Genomic DNA, 24,759 nt, shown 5'->3' on the forward strand with positions numbered 1-24,759 from the left:
TAAAAAACACATCCTAGATCTAAATGAATGAAATATTGTTATGAAATACTTTGCTCTTTACACAGTTGAATGTCCTGACAACAAAATCACACAAAAATGATCGATAGAAATCAATTGTAACAACCCATGGAGGTCTGGATAAGAATCACACTCAAAATTGAAGTGTAAAAACAAACTCCAGGCTGATCCAACTTTGATGTAATGTCCTTAAAACAAGTCAAAATGAATGTGTTGCTTCCTGAGTGGACACTATGATTTCACAGAAGTGTGATTGACTTGGAGTTACATTGTGTTGTTCAAGTGTTCCCTTTATTTTTTTTGAGCAGTATATATCAATGACATATAAATTCATATTATATATGAATATAGTAACGCATAAGGCATAATATATTAATCATTATTAAAATTATATTAATATCACATTTTCTCTTGAGGGTGAACATTTTGGCACATACTGAAAATGCACATGTGAAGACTGGCTTCTGCAAACGTGAATGTTCCATCCCGTTGGACCATCGGGATTGTTGTGTTTGACAGATCCGCGTATTCATCGCTTTTCCTTTTGTGATTCCGAGAAAACAACAGATCCCAGCAAGTAGTTGACATACTCACAAAGTATTTCATATTACCTTTTGTGAGCGTAATTGCTCCAGCAGGGTATTTTTGAATGAAATCAGAGTCTGTTGATTGATTACGCTTTTATTGTCGCAAAGGAAAGCGAGCGCTTTCAGAGTCGGCCCTTACCAATGTCGCGCCCGGATGAGATAATTAAAATGCCGCTCCCCCCCCCTCCATCAGCGATTTACGATTATAGAAGAAATCAAGTACCACCGCGTCTAACATAGTCTTTAACATATAAGATAAAATTTCACCCTATTGACATGCTTAACAAATTACAAATATAAGCAAAAATGTCTGAAACGCAGTATAAATAGCCTTACTCAAAATAAAAATCCGGTGAATAAAAGAAGAAAAAAAACGTAATCCATATTGAATAAAACAAGGGGTCACATCAATAAATTAACAAATCAAGTACTGATCGTTCGCAATAATATTAATCCGGCATTGCTTTACATTTGAACGATGATGATGCCACGGCGTCTTTTGCGTTTGCCGATATTGACCAACAGATGAGCCAGACGAACCACGTGCACAGAGAATACACAAATAACCTCCTTTATTGTGATGAATGAGTGATGGATCTACCTGATGACTTGGAAATAATAAATTAGAATAAGAACAACTTTATTTATCCCGAAGGACATTGTTGTGCCAGAGTTACAAGAAAAATATAACAATAATAATTACCGTATTTTTCGGACTATAAGTCGCAGTTTTTTTCATAGTTTTGGGGGGGTGCGACTTATACTCTGGAGTGACTTATGTGTGAAATTATTGAGCTCTCTTGCTCTGATGTGTGTGTGTGTCTGTATCAGCATGTGTGTTTTTAATATAACAGCGATCACACACACCCGCCAACCAATCAAAATTCAGCGGGGGCGTGTCATGGCAGAAGTGCGTTGTGAAAAAAGATGCTACCTGCTACTTCTCGAGCTATGAAAATTGATCATTTCAACATTCGCGGTAACTTATAAAAACAACTAAGAAGGGCTGAACAAAAATGGCACCGAAAAGAAAATCATATTCTGCAGGTTACAAGCCGGAAGTAGTGAAATATGCAACCGAAAACGGCGATTGAGCTGCAGAAAGAAAGTTAGAAGTTTGTGAGAAACTTGTAAGGGACTGGTGAAAAGCGGAGGTTAGTCTTACTGAAATGAAAACTAAAAAAGCTAATCGCGGGCTAAAAGCTAGCGGGTTCACACTTGGGCGCTTGAACAATATGCTGCCGGGAGAGGCTTGTCAACAGGACAGTTGCGTCTCCACACCCAGGTAGTTGCCGAGGAGACGATTATAAATGACTTAGGACCTTCCTGGTGTTACCGCTTCATGCAACGCAATCGCCTCTCTATCAGAGCAAGGACGACATCCTGTCGGGATCCAAAAAGGCTGGAATAATTGGAACTGCAAGTGGCGATGACTCTGACGTAAGCGACGTACCGGTAGAAGAGGAAGCGGCGAATTGGCTACCTTCGGAGTTGGCAGAGTTGTTCGGAAGTGACATCGGAGAAGAAGAATTCGTTTGATGTAGTGATTAAGAGTGACACCGATTGTTTGGTTGTAGCATGTGCGATATGCTATCGTTATTTGAGTGACTCTTACCGTAATATGTTACGTTAACATAGCCTCGCAGGCAGGTTCTCAGTTTGTTGTTTATGCGTCATATAGGCTATACTAGGCTATACTTGTTCAGCCTGTTGTTCTCTATTCTATTTTTATTTTAAATTGCCTTTCAAGATGATAGATCTATTCTTGGTGTTGGATTTTATCCAAAAAATTTCCCTCCAAAAATGGGACTTATACTCCAGTGCGACTCCTATATGTTTTTTTTCGTAATTTATTATGCATTTTTGGCTGATGCAACTTATAATCCGGAGCGACGAATAGTCCGAAAAATACGGGAACAATTGAAAATTGTATGACCAATAAAAAAAATTAAAAAAAAAGGGAACTATAAAGTGTCTTAAGTAACAAGCGAAAACCATTAAGTGTCTTAAGGTCTTCAGTAACAAGTGAAAGATAAGGAGTGCACAAGACTTGTATGCTCTATTTTGAGGATCGGTTTCTAAACTCTGGGATTAAAAACACAGGGTCATCAGGAAGACTCTCCTAACTGTGAGCCCTGCGTACAAGTGTGACGCGCGCCGCCGGTCGCGCACGCTCCGCTTCACGCTCATCTGCTTGCGCGATGATGGACGGCACGTGCGAGCGCTTATCTCCACAGGGAGATATGTTGCAGGCGCGGGAAGTACAAGACAGAAATGATCGGCGGTGCCTGAGGAATGTATCCCGTTAGGTTCCCTTGTTCATGTTGTCAGGCCTCTATCTCCCCTATTCTCTGTCCAAACCCCCAGCAGCAGCTCCAGGCGTTACTCCTCGCCCCTCCAAAACACACACACACACACACACGACACCGAAAATAATCCCCTAAACTCACATTGGAAAACACCACCCGTGGAATTTATCCCCTAAGATTGATAGGTGTTTTTTTTTTTTTTTTTGCGATTTGGCGAACGCGGGCCTAGTTGAAGAGCCGCCCGAAATGAATCCTTCAAGACCTCAGTGGGGACGTTCATCCGAGAGCACGTGTGCACGATTTTGACTTCATTAAAAGTGGTCCGACGGAGGGGGAGGCAGCAGCGGGCAATTACTCTTTAAACAATTTCCCAAGCATGAGATCATTAAAGTACATCTCATCCCATCTCATCTCCTCGCTGCCAGTGAGATAAAGTCTGCTGATCGCCACGTTGTGCCCGAATTCACGGGTTTCTAATTAGACGGACGTTTTCTTTTTTTTTTTTATCAAGTGGTTTTTTGTGTGTGTGTGTGTGTGTGTCTGAAGGTTGGACTTGTTAACTCACAAGCCCTTATCTACTCTCTCAACTGACCTGTCATTGATACACGATCGCTTTTTCACCGGCTTTTGTTAGACAGCAGTTGATGGTCCAAAGGCGATTGGTTCCTGTTTTAATATTTGCAGACGTGTTCAAACACACACACACACACACACACACACACACACACAAATGCATGTGTTGGCCGAATCAACGTCATATTAAAATTAAATACTGAATCCATAAAACTTGTGTAGAAAGCGATTTCTTGCTCGATTTTCAGAGATTCTTGCCCTGCCACACTCTCTCTCTCTCACACACACACACACACACACACACTGATTTCTGATCATGGGCTCTCATGTCATCACTTGCAGGATGCACTGCATGTGGGAAGATAAAAAACAGTAATGTAATGCTATCTTTCATTAAGTCCCTGTCATTTATTTATGTATTTAAAGGTCAGTGTCCATCTACACACACACACACACACACACACACACACACGCTACACTGACTTCCCGTTCACTGATGTTAAAATAATGTCAAGACTGCATCTGGGTGACACCGTTTTGGATTCGATATTTTAAGGCCCATTGATTTGTGGGATGGTGAGGAAAACAAAGGTGTAAATATATTCTGGTGCAAATATAATGTAGTTCTGAAGCCCTGCTGGGTCGGACGACGCGTATAATTAATTTCTCATTGTTTGTATCGGACTGGGTCATTCGGGTTAATTGAGTTTTACTTCAGAATCGTGTCTGGGAGCCACACGTGCCGTCTTTACTCCGTATTCATTTTAATTAATACAAAAGGAGCAGGCGTCCAGCCCTGCCGGGCCTAATGATGGGCAAACACTGTGTAAACAACAACAAAGGCTGGCCCTGTTCAACTGTCGGCACAATATTAGCCAACATAGCGTCTAATCGTGCAGCGGCTGTCACCGCCGCCGCCTTTCCGTCACAGATAAATAGGCTACCGGAGTGAACCGAGCGGCGAGCGAAGATAACCTCCGAAACACAGCCTCGTGGGTATTGGCTACTACGGTATATTAGCGAGGCGTGTTGTGACACCGCCCTCTCGCTCTGCTTCACTTTCAAGCACCAAACCGTGTCTCTGGAGGGAAAACATAAACTTAAAAATGCTTTGCTGATGGCCTTTTCTGGAGTTCTGAACAACAACACCACCAACAACAACAAAAAAAAATCATAATTAGCAATATGTTTTTAGCACTGAGACTATAAATGTCAGAGATACTGTTCCTGTAAACAGAACTTAACATTTTAAGACCCAAAGCGCGAGATTTTATTTGCGATGAGCAAGACTCAACTTTCAGATTTTTTTTTTTTATTTGCGCGTTAAAAAAACGATGCTGTCGCCACAAATCTGTCCTCGTACGGACGAAAGGGGTATTTAGCTTTTTCTGAAGAGGTAATACAGAGTTCTCATCACTTTATAAATCGACTTTTTGCAGAAACTTTTCAGGTGGCATTTTTTTGGGAGTGAATTTGGACAGCACAGGGACCTCAGAGCTATTTAAGCTCCTGCTAGCAAGCAGGTTTCAATCGGAAATGTGAAGTAGACGCTTGGTGATTGATGGAACTCCTAAGCTACGGCCATTACCAAATACTCCTTGCAGACTGTGAGGTGCCATTTTTAAAAATTATTTTGGTGACTAGTCAGCTGTTTTCTTTTGACACAACCAACAGGATCAGCCAGAAATTTACCAACAAAGTGGTCCGCGCCGCTATTCCTTCGGAGGGGTTTCCAGGGCTTGTCGTGGAACGTAAAAACGTTCGGCCAAAATAAGAGTAGACTTAGCTAACGGCGCGTCTTTTCACATGACGAAGCAGCGAAGGGAGAAAATATAAGCGCTTCAACCCATTTGATAGGCTATGGTTATTATTTCCGCCATGCAGAACACGAATGCAGTAGCAGCTTGGCTCTCCGTGTTGTCCTTGTCATTTTCCTCTTCTTCATGGTGGTTTGTTTTTGAGTGTGGCGCTTAGGAAGCACGTTGCAGACACTTGCATCCCAACCCCGGTCGCTTACCACCTCTCAGAATGAAAAGCGAAAAAGAGTCCTCCGGGGGATGAGAGTTACAAGAACGAAACTTGAGCCGGATAGTTCCTGGAGGATTTTTCTTTCCGAAAAGAGGCTCGTGTTGCATTCTTCTGAACATTTACGGATGAACCATTTGTAATTATTAACAGAAAAAGAAGAATAAAACTCAGCAGAGTTAACAGCTAGCTTACACTAATTAAGTCAACTTTTTTGTCGATATTTTTTACACACGCAGAAATTGTATTTCCGTAAGGCTCAAGACGCAGTAGTAAAAAAAATACAAATGTCAAAGACAAGTCATGACAAAATCCAACACTTAAGTAGCAAGTGTTTTAAAGTGACAGCGATAAAAACAAGTGCAGTTGCAGAGTTCGGTGCAATTTGTGGTTGGTGTGACCCCTTAGGTGACAAACAGACCATGTAGACAAATATAAAAGCCTCCATGTGGGTGAGAAAGGCACCAACATGCATCAGCAATCAGTTATTTTACAATAAACCCACAGGAAATGCCTTTTCAAGGGCAGTGGATGAAGGAATGGGCAGAGATCCCATTCAGGTGCTTGGCTAATATACATCGCTCCACTTATTTTACTGTTTTACTTATTTTCCGCTTCTACAAAATGTCCAATAGATGGCAATGTTTGTCCTGACTCCCAATGAGAATCAATATTTTCCCATTCAATGTATGTATGTATGTATATATGCATGCATGCATGCATGTGCATATGTGTATACGTGTGTGTGTGTGTTTATGTATATATTTATATGAAAATGTGTTCATATATATGTATATATGTGTCTATGTATATATGTATGTATATACATATATGTATATATACATATATACATATACATATACATATATGTGTATATACGTACTTGTGTGTATATAAATATATATATATATATATGTATGTGTGCAAATATATTTGTGTGTGTGTTATAATTGCTGTGGTTGTGGCGTGTGACGGCTGCTAATTTAATTTGAAATTTTCATCCAACTCCTCTCAGCAAGTTCAAATGCAAATAAGCTTTGCTGTCTTCTGCTGCGGATATTCACCATTCTTTTTTTTTTTAATACAGATTGCATTTGTTTATATTTGCTGCTGTCGGCAGGCGCTTGAGGATGAGGAAGTCACGTAGCGCAAAAGTCAGATAGAACTATAACTATATAGACAGACAAAACTATAAATAGATTATGAACTAGATAAAATAGAGAAAAATCCAGGTATTTAAACATAACATAACTGAACCTTAACTGTGCCTCAGCTGGTAGCTGCATATTGTAAATATTATAATATAGGTGCAATAATAATAGGTGGTAATAATAATAAGGTGATAAGGTGCAGAATATATAATATAGGTGCTAAAAGGAGTGCTTTTCCAAAGCACCGCTCCATACTTCATCAGGATGAAAACGTTTGGGCCGTGGAACGATCTTTGTCGAACAAAAACGTGAGGACGATTGGTGGAAATACGAACACGCGGCTTGATTTAGACCAGTCATCTTCACTTTCAGTAGTTAAGATGAGTGTATTTGTAGCAACTGAGTTGAAATCTTGAACCCAACTTTACATTTTTGTTTAACCCCAACTGGAAAAAATAGAGTGAATAAATTACGGCTGTGGGTTCTGTTTGATAAACCCCATCAATTGACCAAATATGAGTGAAATAAAGTGGATTGGATTAAAATTGCATATTAGATTGATGAGCTGCAATCCAAACATTGGGGGGAAAAAACAAAAAAACAGAAAACGCAAAAAATAGTCCAAGATGAAGCGGTAGGAAAGAGACAATAGGAAAAAATAAATCAATAGACTGGACACAAATCTAATTCAACATCCTCAGCTATTAATGATAAAACACTGTTATGTGTGTCACAGTCATTCAAAGTGGAAAGTACGACATCTCAAGTATCGCGATTGACAGAAATTTTGCAAACATTTTTTCAACAAAGTTTATTTTCATATAAAATTAAATTTAAAAAAAAAGGAAAATTAATGTCTAGAATTACGAGGTTCTTCTTACATATTAAGCAACTAATTCAATCATTAACATCATTATTACATTTCTTCATATCTCTACAAAATTTCAAATTTCTTCTGGTGGCGTGAGGATTTCCCACGGACACCAGTTTTTGTAGATGTGCTGTTTAATCAACTACTGCACAAACTAATCAAAGTTTAATCGTAAATCCCCTGTTATCCGGAATTTATAATTCCTCCCCGAAATATCAACAAATTAGCTTTTTTACGCTCAGGAATGATTGCCATCGCCACCTTTCGGATTACAAATGACTCTTATCCAGCGTACGTCGCAGAAGGAGGTTAATGCCAAGAAATTTAATTGAGGGCTTGTCGTAGGTTACCGTGTAGTTAACCGTGGAAGCTGATTAAACAACAGCGGTGATAAACAACCCGGGTCAAACCAGGATTTTGGGACCTTCAAGTGACCAAATTTAAAAAAAAAAAAAAAATCAGGAAGCAACACAATAAGTAAATAAGTAAAAACTAATATGGTCATGTTTTACACATTTGGATAAATTAAATGGTCCGAAGATGATAAGCAAATAAAAGGACGGAAATGGGAGCAACAACAAGAGAAATTAAGAAGGAAAAAACTTAATTCAGAGGTAAGAATCAGTTTCTGTTTGCACAAAGTATTAGTCTCGTCCTGCAGCTTTTCCTCTTGACTTTCACGTCACCTTGAACATCGGGAAGCGACGAACGAATCAGCTGTTTTTTGGAACAACTTCTTTGACGTGCCCTCTGTTCTGGCTCAGGTCTTGGGAGTTGTTACAACTTTTTTTATCTTTTTAAATGTCAAATTTAGGGCTGTTGCCTCAGAAGAGGGGGATTTGTCGGATTTGGCCGCATCGCACACGGAAAGTACATCATTTACAAGCGTGTGTTTGACTTTAACACACAAGTTCTTATCAGTTGTGACTGAGGGTTCGTTGTGAGACAAATAACACTAATAGTAACGGATCAATGAGTGACCAATGAACACAGAAGGAGGAACACGAATCCTGAGATGCTGTTTTTTTGGGGTGCAGACGAATGCCGGTGCCTCGGCATGCTAACATCGCATTACATTTTTACATGCCAGTCATTTGGCAGACATGCTTATTCAAAGCGACTTACGAAAAGCGCAATTCAGTCACCGAAGATCGGAAGTACCAGTAGTCGGAAGTCAGAAGTGACCACTCAACCAAAAAGCCATCTCAGAACCGTACACATACATACATTCATTTCATCGTTTTTTTTTTTTAAATTTTTTTCCGGGGGTTTGGGAGCTAGGTGCGATTAGTAGCGTAGTGCTTGGTGAAGAGGTATGCTTTCAGCTCACTGCGAAAGACGGGTAGCGACCCCGCTGTTCTGACCTTTTCGGGAGTTTGTTCCACCGCCGAGAAGAGCCGAGACCGGTTCGATCGGCGGCCGGTGGCTCTTGAGCGATGGGGCGGACGGTCGCCCGGAGGTGGCAGATCGGAGGGGACGGGTCGGGACATGTAGCTTGACCACATCCCGGAGATAAGACGGGGATGTCCCATCCAGCGCCCGGTAGGCGAGCACCAGGGACTTCAGCTTGATGCCGGCGGCTACCGGGAGCCGATGTAGGGTCATAAGTGGGAGTGGGAGAATTTAGGACCGTTGAACACCAGGAGGTGAATAAGTTCCGGGGGCTTGATGGTCAGCAGTAAAGAAGGGAGTTACAGTAGTCCAAACAAGAGATGACTAGATCCAGGATGAGTATCTGCGCTGTATCCTCCGTGAAGAATCTGCAAATCTTCCTGAAGCTACTGCTGCGACGTTCGCTGAGAATGACAGTTGGTTGTTTGGGGCCGCAACCAGGTTTCTCGCAGTTGTAGTTGGCCTTACCACGGCGTTGTCGATGGCGACGGCCGGGTCTCTTACCCCGGGAAACATACTGTAGCTCTGCTTTCACACGGAACCGTGTTGCGAAAAACGGAGCCGTCGTTTTTATGAAAACCCGGCGGTTCGACGCTCGGCGGCAAACATCCCCGCCGTTCCCCGGAGACGCCGGGGTGAAGCCGGGACTGCGCGTCTCTCTTTCTCCGTCCGTGTATACAAACTGCTTCGCAATTTTAAGCTGGCATTCAGTGGTTATTGAAGATAGATGGCGGGGGGCGATAAGGACGATAAGACTAATAATTCAATTGATAAATCAGGGCGGTCAGGAATCTATTATTACTCTGTGCCTTCCTCATCTATAACCAGCGGCTGAGCCCCACCAGCAGTCATTTCCCATCTCGCCGACTGTCTGGATGACTGATCAGGGTTGTGATTGTCCCGTCCGTCCCCCTCCCCGCCATTCGGTCGCCGCGCGTCAGCCGCAACACACACACACACACACACACACACACACACACACACATCTCGAGCGGCCTCCCGCGTTTGCTGCTCCGAAACGCCCGGCCGAGGCGAGCAGATCAGCTTTTTAATTATCAAACTCGAGTCGCTAGCTGGCCGCCGTCGCGTGACGCGGCAGGCGTTCGCGGCGCGTTTCGAACAAAGCGTTTTGAAATTCAATGAAGGAGCGCGGAGGGGACGACACATAACTCCGGCACACTTCGTTCCAGTAACAACATGAATGTGAAATTATTTATCCCCCCCGCGATCGTGGGGGGCGCAGAGGGAGGGCTGCGCTGCGAATCCCCCATTTTTGATTTGTCACCATCTTTTCTCCTTGGAGATCAATGCGGTTCCCTTTCCTTTACGAGGCGTCGACTCCAACGCGGCCTACTGATGAAACAATCTTTTTTTTTTTGTCCCTTTTTTTTTTTTTAAACAAAGCAAAAAGCGAATCCCATCACAAAGCCAAAAAGAAAAAGACATCTAATTTCTCAGCAAATCAGACTTAGAGATGAGTTCCTATTGACCCATTGTTGAATGGAGATGTTCGATCCCCGGCGTAATATTCAGCGCGCCGACAGAGTTCTTTATATTTGCTCCTGATGCGAAAAGCAAAATCAATGGCCAAAACGTTGCGCTATTCAGTTTTTAAGGCTCAATCGAACCACGGCAATTTTATTTTATTTTTTTTTCCCCCCACTCGCAAATAATTATGAGCAATCTCACAGCTCGGATTGCGCGTCTTCGGCTGTTTGGCGTATATGCAAGCGCCGGCGGGGGAATCGATCGTCCTCTTTCTCCCCTCGGAGAACCACCTCCAAAAAAATAGAATACAGAAGAAAAAAAAAAAAAAAAAAAAGAAGCGCTGATCAATCCAGTCAACTAAGTACACCGTCCGTCAATGGCGGCGGTTTCACAATGGAGGCCTGACATCTCGGCTGCCATTAGTCCCGACCAACTAGCCAGACGAGGCATCGATCGCCGGTCCCGTTGGAAACGCGATGGCAGTCATTTTACCGGGTAAAAAAAAATATACGTGTGAAGGGTTATCATACAGATGTTGGACTTGCTTAAGCGTAAACCGCTTTTCCAAATTCATCCAACCGTCCGGGAGTCTTGCAGCGACGTTTCCTTTTTTTTGTGTCGCTGTGAAGCTCTCTGAGCTAAATTTCCGCTACTAGCGAACGTCGAGGGCTCGAACCCGGACGAAGGGGTCGCGTCTCGGACGACGCTATCGCGGACTTGTTTAACGCCGTCTGTGTTTTGCGGGCAGCTTTCCACTGTTCTGTATATTTCCTGTGCATCGTGTATTTGCAAGTGTATTTGCAGTCCCTATGTCCTCTATTGTAAGTCGCTTTGGATAAAAGCTTCTGCCAAATGCAATGTAATGTAAAAGTGTTACGCTGCCCCCACTGGCCGTATGTGAAACTACAATAAGCGTTGCTTGCAATGTCATTTCATATTATATTATCAAAAAAAAATTCCTTTATCCTTCCCGCAAGCTTGTTGGAGATCTCGCCAAATGTTGGTGAATAAATCATTCGTAACACTCGCTTTTGAGTTTCACGTTCGGATTCGATGACCGTTCCTGTCGATCCGACGTTTTTTTTTTTTTTGTTTGTTTGTTTTTTCGGAAAGGTGGAGAAACTACTCCGGCTCGGTTGAGAGAAATAACCTCAAATAAATATCAACTTAATCAATAATCATAATAGTCCTCGGGAATGACGGATGGAAACAATGCGGGATCAATGTTCCCGGATGTTTTAATATTCCCCGCGAATATTATGACGTTGCTGAGAAAGGAAAACGAACATTTATAATCAGTGAGAGCGTTTACAGCGAGTGAAAGTCAACGGTTTGCTCTGCGTAGTGGGCGGGGTCAAAAGGTCAAAGTGAGCCGTGACACGGCGGCGCCCGTGGAGCTGCGTGTGTCACAGCGGCGGCGGGGCGCCCGCGGAAACCCCCCTCGCCGTCTGCTTGAGCCGCCGCCGCCGCGGCCGCGTTACACTTTATATTTGAAACAGCGGCGAGTCAATGAATCTCGATAATGCGAGAGCCGGGCCACATAACTCACGTTGATAGTCCTTACATTGTGCCAAGAGGCCATAAATCTGCGACAGGGAGACGTGAATATGCAGCGGCAGTCTTTCTGACTTGTTTCTCGCTCACTCACACACACACACACACACACACACACACACACACACACACACACACCCCTGTATGCGCTTTCCGCTCCTCTCGCTCGTTCCAAACGGGAGAAAATAAAACCAATGAGCCGAGGCGCTAGCTCATCAACGGCATTCTGGTAAGTACAAAAAAAGTGAAACTGAAATATACTATTTTTTTTTTTTTTTTTCCCAAACAATACATATATTGTGTGTATTTATATATACACATAATTTTTAATTAAAAATAGGAAGAGGCAATTAGTGCATTGTTATTATTGGGGATGTGTTGGAATCAATATATCCGCAATTAATGGATTTGCGTTGCATTGCGGGGTTTCGGTCTGTCAATCATTTTCCATGTTAGATCCCGCACACTTGCTGGAATCCATTCCCGCGCCTCCCCTGCAGCGACGAGACACGCATTTGGTGCGTGTGCGTGCGTGAGTACGCGTGCGTAACCCCGCGTTAAACGGCTAGTTGTGTAAAAAAAAAAAAAAACAAATAGAAAAAACAGGCAGGTGTGGTTGGTAAATGTACTTATTGACGAGGGGGGAGATTAATCTCGACGCGTGCACACGCAGGTACGCAACACGCACACACTCACGCACGAAAAAAAGTCATACCTTTCCCTCCTCTTGCTCTCGGCGCACGACGAGACGTCGATTTCCGTCTTAGTTGGGCGACTATAATACGCGACACCCACGCGTGACCGCCGTCGTGTCGCGTGGAGGAGGTAGAGGGGGCGTGCAGTGTGTGTGCGCGCGTGTGCGTGTGTGTGTGCACGTTGGAGAAGTGGCTGGACACGAAAGTTAACAGCGACGCCGTGGAGTAGAAGTGGGTGCAGTGGGGAGGTAGGGAGGAGGGACGGCGCCGGGTGTGTGCGTGTGTGTGTGAGTGTGTGCGTGGGGGGAGGGGTCAAATGCACGCTCGCACGCACGTAGGCACCCCCCCCCCCCCGTGTCGCCTTTCCACGCCGGACACGAACACGCACATTGGGAGCTCCGCGTAGCCAAGAGCGCCTTGCAGCGGACGCGGACTGGTCTCGTCACCGCCGCGCGCAAACCGGACCTCCGTGGAACATCTGTCCACGAGTGGAAATTTCGGATTAACCTAACTCTTTATTTTTCCTCCCGTGGGTGCGTGTGTCCCCCCCCCCCCCCCTCCCGTGCGTCCGCAAGGAACTGCCCTTCCGTCACACCGGCGACCCCAAACTTCCGCAGGCGCATCTCCCTCATCCGCGAGGAGGAAAAAAAAAAAAAAAAAAAGAAGCGCGGGAGTCCAGCTTTCTCTTCCACGCACGGATAGCGACCCCCGCGACGTGGACGCGGAAAAAAAACACCCTTTCCGAAGACTCTTTTTTTGCGTTCGGGTCCGACGAAAACGCATCCGGACCCAACCGGACTAGAATAGAAGAACCACCTCCTCCTCATCATCATCCTCTTCTTTTCCTCCGCGCACCGCTCGTTGAGAGAGAGGGAGAAAGAAAGAGAGAGAGAGAAATAGAAAGAGAGGGAGAGAAAGAGAGAGAGAGAGAGAGAGAGAGAGAGAAAGCTCTTTGCAGAGAATGAGAGCGAAGCCGTCGCAGACACACGAACCCTCCCGCGTCTCCGCGCTGCGGATCCCGTCCGAGCCGCCGCTGGAATTTTAACCAGTTTTCAGAGGAGGAGGGAAAAAAAAATAATAAAAACACTGATAATAAAATAAGACAAAAAAAGAAAATTAAAATAAAAGTGGATCTTGCAGCTGCTCAGCCATGACACGCACCTGGCCCCGTCCGCGGAGTGGGATTTGGGAATACTGGACGCGGCTGCTTGCGTGTCTGTCGTGGGTCGGGTTCTCTTCCGGGATGCCCCACGTCATCCGGATAGGTAAGTTTCTCGTGGCTTATTCCTTTTTTTTTTATATATATATATTGAAAAAAAAGCAGTTTTATTTATGTGATTCGTTCATATTATTTTCCGTGTTTATTTTTCTCCCGCCGTAACCTTGAAAGTTCCTCGTGCGGGAGTCACGCAGCGGTGTGTGTGTGTTCTGTGTGTGTGTGTGTGTGTTGTCGGTACGACTTATTTGAGAGGCAAAGCAGCAACAGGAGTACGACGCCTTCCTGAAATGGGGGATTAAGGGGGGGTGCGGGTCTCACCCCCCCCTTCCGCCCCCCCACCCCCACAAACGCGCACACACACACACACACACACGCGATGCCCCACTATTTGCTTTTTCTGTTGTTGTTTGTGTCTTTGTCCAATCCGGTGTCCGTGGCTCTTCTGCTTTTTTGCAGAGACGGGGCTGTTTATAGTGTGTGTGTGTGTGTGTGTGTGTGTGTTGATTGTGATATCAAACCCCGAGGACGTGCATGTCGACCCACCCTCCCCACCCCCCACCTTGCACACACGCTGGCACGTACACGAAGTCGCCCTCAACCCCCCACCCCCCAAAAAAAGTGGGTTATAAAATAATAATGTTAATAATAATAATATTAATAATAATAACTCCTTCCACACACACACATGCTCCACGGCTGAATGCAGTGGCCTTTGCTCGGTCCCGTTCCCGTCTCCCAGAGCATTGGAGCTGATAGAAGGGGAAGATCTGTTGCTTTGATTGATTGATTGATTGATTGATTGAGGTTGTGGGTCGTCTGGCAAATCAATCACCAGACGGGACAATTATAGCTAAAGTGGTCCTGATGTGAAAAGTGAGTCCATGAATCCATTCATTCATTCATTCATTCATATTTTTGCTGAAAGCTTAAAGATTAGATTTGGAAAATAAAAAGATTTATGTTTGTATGTATGAGTGCAGAGCTAAATGTACCTTGAAATGTGTTACAATTGCACTATGGCTGCATGGGAGTAGATGGGAGTAGTGTGTGTGTGTGTGCACGTGTGTGTGTGTGTGTGTGTGTGTGTGTGTGTGTGACGATATCATAACCCGACGTGCGATTGGCTGAGAAGGTCGCTGAATCTGACGCAGTGCCAAATATCAGGGAAAACAAAGGGTCGCCATGCAAGACTAGGGGAAAAAAAACAAAAAAAAACAACAAAAAAAACACGTGGTTGTTAATATCCCGTACCCTTGATTCGCAAAGGTCACATTTACCGCTTTTTATCTCGGAAGACTTCGGCGTGCGGTTGGCGTTCTCCGCCGGCGCCGCCGCCAGCAGAGGGCTGCTCGAACGTCACTCGCAAAACAATCCCGCGGGAGGAAGAAGAAAAAGAAGAAGAAGAAGAAGAAGAAGAAAAGCGGTGGAGCCAAAACGCAACAGACAAATCATCTCAGTGGGTGGCGTTGGAACACAGCAACCCTCCCGTCCCAACCTCTCCTCTTCCTCTGTGTTTGCGGTGTCTGCTCGCGCCGAGGTGGCCCCCGCGCCGCGTTTTCCGAGCGCGCCATCTGGGTAATGGTGGGCATCCAAGGTAGAGTTGTTGCCATTGATTTCAGCGCTTTTTCGCGGGGCATTGATCTGAGCGCCGGCCAGATGGCCGCTGTGTTTCCTCCTCTGTGATGAAACGACTCCCGGTGCGTCGGCGCTTTTTTTTTTTTTTTCTCATCGAGCCTCCCCCCCCTTCTCGACCTGCCGTGAGGCGCCCCTTTCCTCGACGTGACATCCCGACTTCTCGCAACTATAGCGGAAATAAAATGTTACATTTTTAAAGCCTGTCCCGATTTTTTTTTTTTTTTTTTTTTTAAAAACCTCATCTTGTAATTATCTTCTCAGATACTGTTTATTACGCCGTAATGACACATATATAACCGCTTATCTCTGGACTGATGAAAATAATTCATCATTTGTTCCGTCTTTTCCTTCCCGGCGAGGTCATTCGGCACCTGACGGGGATTTATTGAATAATCAATTACTTTATCTACCTAATACTTAGAGCACTTTATCAGCCCCGGTTAATCAACCCCCCCCCCCCTTGTGATTCGCCGCTGATTTAATTTCCTCAGCTTCCCTCGGCGCGGCAACCGGTCGCACGCGAGCCGGAAGCCGGGGTCACGGCGTGGGGAGGAGGAAGGGGAGGGGGCGCCTTCAAACGAGGATTCGGTGTTTATCCTGGCGGAGAAGTTTTTTTCATGCGATTAACTCCTTTTTGCGGGATGGCGTTCCTCAGACGTCTCATCCGCGATGACTCAGGCGTGCGTTTCGGTATCAGGACGAGGAAGGTGGGGAGGAGGAGACGGCAGGAAAAAAAAAAAAAAAAGGATAATGAGATTGGCGCTGGAAGGAGAGGTCACGTGAAATGAATATGGGGTTGAGGTCGAGGGTTCGGGGGAGCACAGATGCCTGTCTGTTTAAAAAAACAAAACAAAAAAAAAACAACCCATATTCTGTCCACAGTGTTTTCCCGAACATATGGCCGGTCTCGGCGGGCCTCTTGTACTCGGTCCAATTCCGTTCTCTTTTGTCAGCAAACCGGCGGCTCGTCATTAGCTTCGTTCCCGCTGATGAGAAACGGCAGATGTTCATTTTGTCCGCGACCGTTTTCCGATCGTGCCGTCGTCTGTACTCGCTTGTGATCCCGCTCAGACGTTTCTACAAAAAAAAAAAGGAAGCGATTCGAATTCCTACTTCAGGTGTGCCGGAGACGTCCTCCTCCTTTACCTCATCCTCTTCTTCTTTTGTTTTTCTTTTTTGTTTTTAAATCAAGTCATAAAAACTGGTAGTGAATAACCTGATGAATGTTGTGGGTTTGTGGGGGGGGGCTAGCGTTAGCAGACGGAGAAGGTGCAGGTATTTAGCCCCCACACACACACACACACACACATGCATCCACACCAACATCCAATAATCCAAGCCACCAGGGGCTAATAGAGAGACTCCACCAACCAGTAAGATAATCCTGTGACACAGCAGGGATCCCCCCCCCCCCACCCCCCTCCTTTCCAGCCCATGCTAACTTAGCCTAGCCGCTGCTCGTGCACCAGATGGTGTTTTTATACGATACTACAAAGTGGCTTCTCTGCAGTGAAAGGTCTGCTGCAAAGCATATGCTTCAGAAGCCGAGTGGAATAAATAAGGTGGTGCTTTATCTCGGGCCATGAATTGAATCTTTTTTATTTTTTTTTATTTTTTATTTTTATCAGAAAGCAAGAGAATCATTGCCATGCTGGATGGCTACGTCTCATATATTTATATTTTTCTCAGGTTAAGTTCGCCCGTACTTTCAAACTGCTCAAAATGATTGTCCATTTGATGTCTTACTTTTTGCATACTTTCCGAGACTGGGTGTCTACATGGTAAGCTATGATAATAACATTTAATAATAATATACCAAAAGCACTGGCAAAGTGATAAAATAAGAATTGAAAAAAAAAAAAACACTGGAAGAAGTTGAGTGTGACGTTCTCCTCCCCCTCCAAAAAGCTTTTTTTACAATTACAATTTAAAAAAAACAAACATGATGAGGCATTAAATTGTTTAATTCTGAGTTATTTTGAAGAATACTCTTGTCAAAATATTCTGGAACACTGTTAATCATTATTTTCATGAAGATGATGAAGACTTTAGCCCAAGTATTGTTAAATACTGTGGTAAATATATTTCTTTATAAGGCATGTATTTATAAGGCACAGGACCAGGTGTTGCAAAGACATAATTGATCACAACAATATCATTTTCAACTTGGGTTTTACTCACTTTATTGCCTGTTTATATATTGTATGGTTATTTTATTGCCTATTTGTATATTTTATATATATATTGTCTATTTGTACAGTTTAAAATTAAATTGTCTACCCGGGACTACAGATGCAAATTAGCTATGAGCTACACTCTGGTACAAACATCTCTGCCTCTGTGCCTAATAAACTTCTTAAACTAAACTAAAAAACTAAAAAAAATGATAATAACAAAATAAAACATAATTTTTGTCACCTTAGCAAAATATTAGTTTTGCCAAAAATGCAGTGAAATACACACACATACATAAACATATATATATACAGAATATTCTGTTAACAATCCCTGTTGTTATTAGGATGTTATTGGGATGTAGGATGTTATTATACAATATGTCTGTCTGCAGCGCGTCCTGGATGACGGTCTTAACGAATCTCCCTCACTTCACGTTTAAGTCAAACCTCCTTTTCTGCGCCCGTCGACCTCCGGTGTTGTTACAGCAGGCTGGTTTGGATTTGACAGCGTTTTTTTTCTTTTTTTTTCTTTTCTTTGAGAATTCATAGCTTGTCAGCATCGACTATTTCCCTGCGAACCGTTTCTGTACTGAGGCTATGAATCAAATTTCATGCTCCGGTCATTTGTCTTTATTATGTTCCCTTGTCCTTTTCATTTGACTCCCCCTTTTCCCACGTCCGACGCCCACCCCAGGATTCCAGCTTTCCTCGGGGGTTCAAATAGCGTCAACCGAGGAAGGGATGAATCTTCCCCGCTCTCTCTCTCTCTCTTTCCTCGAGTCATACCGGCGTAATAACAGTTAATTAGAAGCATCTCGTCCGAGGTAATTCTGTGATTACATTTTGCATTGCAGTACGGCGAGCAATTTGTCTTCGCCGCTCCCAGACAGACTGTATATGTTGGCAAACGGCGAGGGTGGTCACGTGACCCAGCTCCGAGGGACTCTTATTAAGCTTGTTAATTAGCTTGAGCCTTTTGATCCCAATTAAAAAAAAAAAAAAAAAGAAACACAGCGTTGCATTACTTGGCGCCTTCCGTGTCCCCCCCCCAGTCCCCCGACTACCAGCCAGATTAAAAAGAAAGAATTATAATCATAAAAAAAAAAAAAAAAAGAAGCTTTATTCTCCTGCCTTTTCAAACGCCGGCATGTAAACTTGGTCACCTCCGACACACCGGCTGCACACATGCGCCGCGCTAACATAACCTTTTATTTTTTTTAACCCCCCCCCCCCCCCCCCCCCTTAGCACACCCGTCTCCCCCCCCCGGCCATCAGGTATCGGCCCGCAGTGCGTCGGTTTGAAACCCATTTAACCGGGAGGACAATGAGCGGAGGGATGGCACTGTTTCATTCTGCCCTTTTAATCAAGCGCTCATTGTTATAGGTGCACTGCAAATGTCAGGATGTGTGATTCCCTCAAATTGCTCTTGCGTGGGGAGGTTTGTGTGAGTGTGTGTGTGTGTGTGTGCATGCATGTGTGCATCTGGGCTTGGGAAGAGGAAGAAGTGTGTGTGCGTGTGTGTGTGTGCACCACGGGCGGCTGGATAAGGGGGAGCTGGTGTTGAATCCCTGGAGCGTAGGCCAGGGGGGAGCGCGGCTAGAGCAGGAGTTGCTAATAAACTGCGAGAGAGAAGGCTGCCCCCCCTCTACACACACACACACACATACACACTCGCGTTTTCAGTCAAAAACAACCACAAACAAATGGCTATCACCGAAAATAAGCGACTCAAATCCGATCCTTTTTAGTGGAAGCCTGCTGCAGGATGCTCTTTTGTTAAGGGTTAAGAACGCAGGTGCGGGAGTTGGCGGTGTCGGGATGGGGTAACGTTCCAAGCCCCCTCACACACACACACACACACACACACACACACACACGTACACACACATCCTCCTCCTTCTCTTCCTTGATGGATAGCCTGGAGGGCGGAAGTCAATGTCAATTTTGCGACGGCTGCCGATACCCGTAGGATCCATCTCCGCATCCGTGTTGCCTCTGGAGCGAGATGACCGGTGACCGTCTCCCGTCTCCGGGTCGCGGTTAACCGCGATCACCCACCGGTACTCGTCCAACAACAGCTTTTCTGCATGTGATCGCCGTCGGACGCCCGGAGCGGGAGAGACGAGGGCCCGACGGGTGGAAATTTAACTAAAACCATTCGTGAAGCTGGTGGCCTTTTTATATGAAGCCAGAACAACATGTTTAAATGATATGCATTTGTAATATGAAGTTCAAAGTAACTTGCGTCATTTCTTGATGATTTTGTGAAGAATCTTTAACTTTTGGGAGATATTTGATGATGAAATATCCAATTATCTCGATTATGTTTTATTTTGTCTTATTTATTAATTCATGCATTTATTAATGCATGGAAGTATTTATTTAAGAATGTCCTATTTCGCTATTTATCGTCGCGTCCTTGACACACAGGATTAAATTAAAAAAAAAAAGGCAGATGCCCTTTGGCTGCATCTCATCTGACCCGTTAAGGTTAATCATCACGAGGATAAAATATTTGAATGTAAATAGGATATAAATATACTTTTTAAGATGTGCAAAGGTCTTGTGTTGTTTCTTGATTGTTTTGCGATCGATCTTTCTTCTGACGTGATTTCCACATGAGTTGACACTTAATCATACCGATCTATTTTTACATTCATTTATGCATTAATTTTTTTGTCTATTTTTCTGGGCCTGTTTCTGTCTGGGCACATTCCGTAATAGAGTTTGCCCAGATAATCCATAATTGAAAGTATTGATAAAGCTGCGATCAGTCGGCCGGCATGTTGATGATGGAGACAGTAACACGTGTCATAAGTGCCTTCATTTGAGCCTCAAGCTTTTTAATTTTTTTATTTAAACATTTAATTTTCTTCTTCAAAATCGACTTACATCCCACGTCAGCGCGGCCGCCGCGGTCTCGCCGCCGATTAAGCAGGCGTTCTCGCCATAATCGTATTATTCTCTCATAAATTCGTCTTTAACCGCTGCGCCAATCACACGCCGGCTTTGTGCGTTAGCGAGCTTTTAATCCAATTTCCAGGTGGAGCACAAAAAATCCAGATGGAGAATCTTTTCACCCTGAAGTGGAGAGCTTGACTTTTAGTCCTCCAGAGGAATAGAAACAGAGTGGCTACCACCACACGCGTGCACACACACACACACACACACACACACATGCACAAAAGCCCCAATTAAAAGTAATGCTTCTAATTGCCGCTGCGCTAAGTGTGAACATAATACCATGAAATTTCCCCGCTCCGAAATAATCTGTAATCAGGAAGTATTATGCGGCCCATGAAAGGACTCAATTGAAGTAAAGCTGCAGTAATCGGATGCAAATTACGAGGAGACATCTGCAGAGTGCTGGGACCGCTATGTTCACTGGCTAAAGCAAACAATACGCGTGTTCAGCCTTTGATTTCCGACCAAAATTCCTGCGGTTCAAAAAGAAAAAAAAAACGCACAAAAACCTAAATGCACGATCATTACTATGTTAAAAACCTTGCAATCTCATCTAAAGCTATTTTTTTTGCTGTTGTTTGGCAGCAGGGCAAATAAATGAAGGAATTTTTAATGGGCAAAAACGGTGACTTTACATCCCTGGGATGCAAATAGCACAACAGTTTGTCACAGAATTTGGCTCCGGAGCCTCCCGTTCTAACCTGGCAGCTCCGGTCGGCTTGATTTGTCCAAATGAATTAAGAAGAAAAACCAAAACTGAAAATAACTGCCGTCACGCTGATATCACGGGATTAATGCTCGGTTAATGTCCTGAGCCGCCTAACCCCCCATTTGATCGCATACGGGTTGCCTCGCTGCCAAAGCTGTAACAAAGCGGTAATTACGTTAAATGTGGTTTGGCCCGTTCCTGCGAGTCAACATGGTGTAACAACCGGAGAGCCATCTCTTCATTAAACCATTTGAAACTTGCGCTGGGATTATTTTCCCATTTAAATAATACTTTGCAGATGCATTTTAACATAAATTTTATATATACCCATATTACCTTACAATGTATTTTTCAGGTTATTAAAAACGCAGCAATTTTGGACCAATAAAGCAAAGTAACTGAGCTGAAATGTCAATTATTTTAAATATTATTTATTATTTTAAATATTTATTTTTCAGTTTATTTTACATATTCTCATAATTGTACCATTTTGAATTCATTGCTATTTTTGTAATTTTAGTAGTCAAAAGCAGTGAAATTTGAGAAAAAAAAATCTATGAGTATGTATAAAATTTAGATTAAAATTTTCCCCTTTTACTAACAAATTCAATATATAAGTATATGTATATATATATAAACAAATCAAATTCTGGGGGCTATATTTTATGTATAATTTTTCCAAAAACATACATCCAAATGCACAACCGCTTGCATGTTACAGCATTTCCACGTTCAACTGACATGACATCATATTTGAACCTAATTATGATTAAAATGAATCGCTTGATATGAGAACCATCTCTTAAACACACACACACACACACACACACACTAATTTCACTGCAGGCACTCAATATCCCCTTTTATTAAATGCATCATTTCCCATCTACTGTGCACAGATAATCGGACAGGGAGGGATTGAGCAGTGAGGTTTTCTCCTTCCGGACCTGCACTTGGGTTTGATCACGTCAGACTTATGTTTGCTTATTTATTCTGATCATTATTGTTATTTTCTGATCATGAAACATTTCCCAAACCCTTCTCCTCACGCTCTCGCTGTTCCTCCTTTCCTCACGAGGCAAACTTTAACCTGCCTGTCTCCCCGATGCGCCATAACAAGAAGCATCCTTTTTTTACATTTTTCATTTGAAAATCAGACTGCGCGGAATTTTCTGACGTGCTCTGATTCAAGAACTTTCGGAGAGATTTCGAATCAGCAGTGGCTAAATATGTGACGAGTCATTGACTTCAACATGACAAGACCATCATATCTTTATTCTACTGCGTAACAGTTCCAGGGAAATATCAGAGTGGGGCTCCAAACAGCTATTAAAGTTGTGATAAGGTTATTTAATTGTAATAAAAATGAGCAAATATTTGGCCACTGATTAAAATCCCGAGTCCTCAAGCTGTAGTTTGCCACTGTTTTTTTTTTTCATGCTTACATGAATATCCAAATAGAAATGAATCCCTTCATTTTCTATTATCCTGATGTCATTGGACCGGTTGCCAGCCAATCACAGGGCCTCATACAGAGACATACAACCGTTCGCCGTCTTATTCACGTCCTATAGAGACATACAACGTCTACAACGTCAACGTGTCAAACTCAAATACACAGAGGGCCAAAATTCAAAACTGGGACAAAGTCGCGGGCCAACATTGATATTAATTGAAAAAAACCTTCCTCCGGATATAACAATGAACCTTTTCATATTGGCCCAAACAAGTTTTGCTTAAAAACTAAATATGAAACAAGCATAGCTTAATGCCACTCGATATATAACTTCATATTGCACTCATGCAAAATCCTGTTTTCTGCCTAAGTAGCAGGGTACCAGTATTAGCATAAGGTCGCTATGACTACTGTCAACAGAGGAGAGGGTGTTTATGGGTCCTGTTGTGATTTTCGTGCCAAAACACCTGCAGAAAATTCTGGGATTAGTAGAATTAGCGATACATGCACTGTAGACTATCCCGGCGGGCCAGCTCTAATAGCCATTTGGTATGGCTTTGCGGGCCAAATATAATTACAGTGCGGGCTAAATTTGGCCCGCGGACCAGAGTTTGACGCCTATACAATATAGGGTCTCGAATAAACCTCATGCATGTTTTTGGACTCTGATAGGAAACCAGAGGACCCGTAGCGTGAGGACTGCCCCCTTTTTGAACCTGGGACCTCCTGCTGTGAGGCAGGAAGTGCTAACCACTGTTCCTCCGAGCCAGCCCAACTGGAAATGTTAATTAACATTTAAAAAAAAAAAAATGTTCAGGATGTGCCGCAACATGATTCCATGTTGTTTTCACACCGACTGGTGTCATTTTCTTTGACAGCCACCGGTAGGTGCACTGGAAGTCTCTATATTTGAGATGAGAAGCACTCAAAATATCCCAATATGAGGACTCAGGGTCTCAAGAGGTTAAAGAGATTCTTGCAGGACTAAAAGTTTTTCCTTCCCCAAACCCCCGTGAACCTTGATTTGAAAATCGCAGATGAGGGAGATGTCGGGGGTGCAAGGGCGGGATAAACGGCGCATGGAAATAAGCCGGTGATTGCCTTCCTCATTGTGCGGTGATGGAGGGCTTGAGTGATCGCACCCCTCGAGCCCCTCCTTGGTGGTTGATTAGCCGCAGAAACCCCAGAGCTCCGGAGTGACACAGTGGCTCATCAGACCCCATTCAGCCTGTCAGGGACCCTCTTGATTGCACAGCGCTTCATAATTGTACACCATCCTGCTTCGGTGACCAGGGCACCGCTGTCGCTTCTTCGTCTGAACCAAGCGCAACTTTTTTTTTTTTTTTTTTTTTTTTCCCCCCGTTAGCTCTCTTCTCGCGGGCGTTTGAAATACCGCAGTCATGAGGAAGTGCAACGACACATGAAACGACGCACGGGATGTGGATTTAAGGACCGGTTCATAAAAACGAGGAACCCGCCTCCTCCTCCGCACTGCCCCGCTCTGCCGGCATCAGTATCCGCAAATGAGACTTTATTAGTCATAGACTTGGAATAGGATTTCCGTCCTGGCATTTCCAATCAGCGGGTTCGCCAGCATTAGCAGTCAAAACAGCGATCTGTTATTGATTGATTGGTGCAACGCTCATCAAATCATAGACCAAGCCAATTATTTTTACATTCTGGCACACGTTTTATGCCGGCGTCGCCTGCGAGCAAGCTAGAATGTGCTGCTTCGGTCGAGAATCACGGGCAGCGCAAGAAAATTAGACTTGGTCTACCGCCAAATGCTAGTTGTAAATAATCTGTGGATTATTAGCTCTCAGTCGTATTATCGGCATTGACCTGCATAGAGAAATTGCCGGATGATTTTGTCGGCTCTTGATGGCGGACGGTATTGGATACATATGGTTTCCCGCGGCAGGATCGCATCGATCT

The 24,759-nt window shown here is 43.9% G+C and overlaps 1 protein-coding gene across 1 annotated transcript in view; it reads left to right on the forward strand.

Moving 5' to 3' along the window:
• The first annotated feature begins 13,617 nt into the window (after positions 1 to 13,617).
• The window catches only part of grik3 (glutamate ionotropic receptor kainate type subunit 3), a 105,116-nt gene continuing 93,974 nt past the window's right edge, over positions 13,618 to 24,759 (forward strand). The window contains exon 1 of the mRNA XM_086154061.1: positions 13,618 to 13,928. Coding sequence (XP_086010187.1) covers positions 13,814 to 13,928 — 115 coding nt within the window. The 5' untranslated portion in view covers positions 13,618 to 13,813. The remainder of the gene's footprint in view (positions 13,929 to 24,759) is intronic.

Source organism: Fistularia commersonii, chromosome 10 (assembly GCF_037954325.1).
Source record: "Fistularia commersonii isolate RoL2024-O1a breed Wild chromosome 10, RoL_Fcom_v1.0, whole genome shotgun sequence".
NCBI lineage: Eukaryota > Metazoa > Chordata > Actinopteri > Syngnathiformes > Fistulariidae > Fistularia > Fistularia commersonii.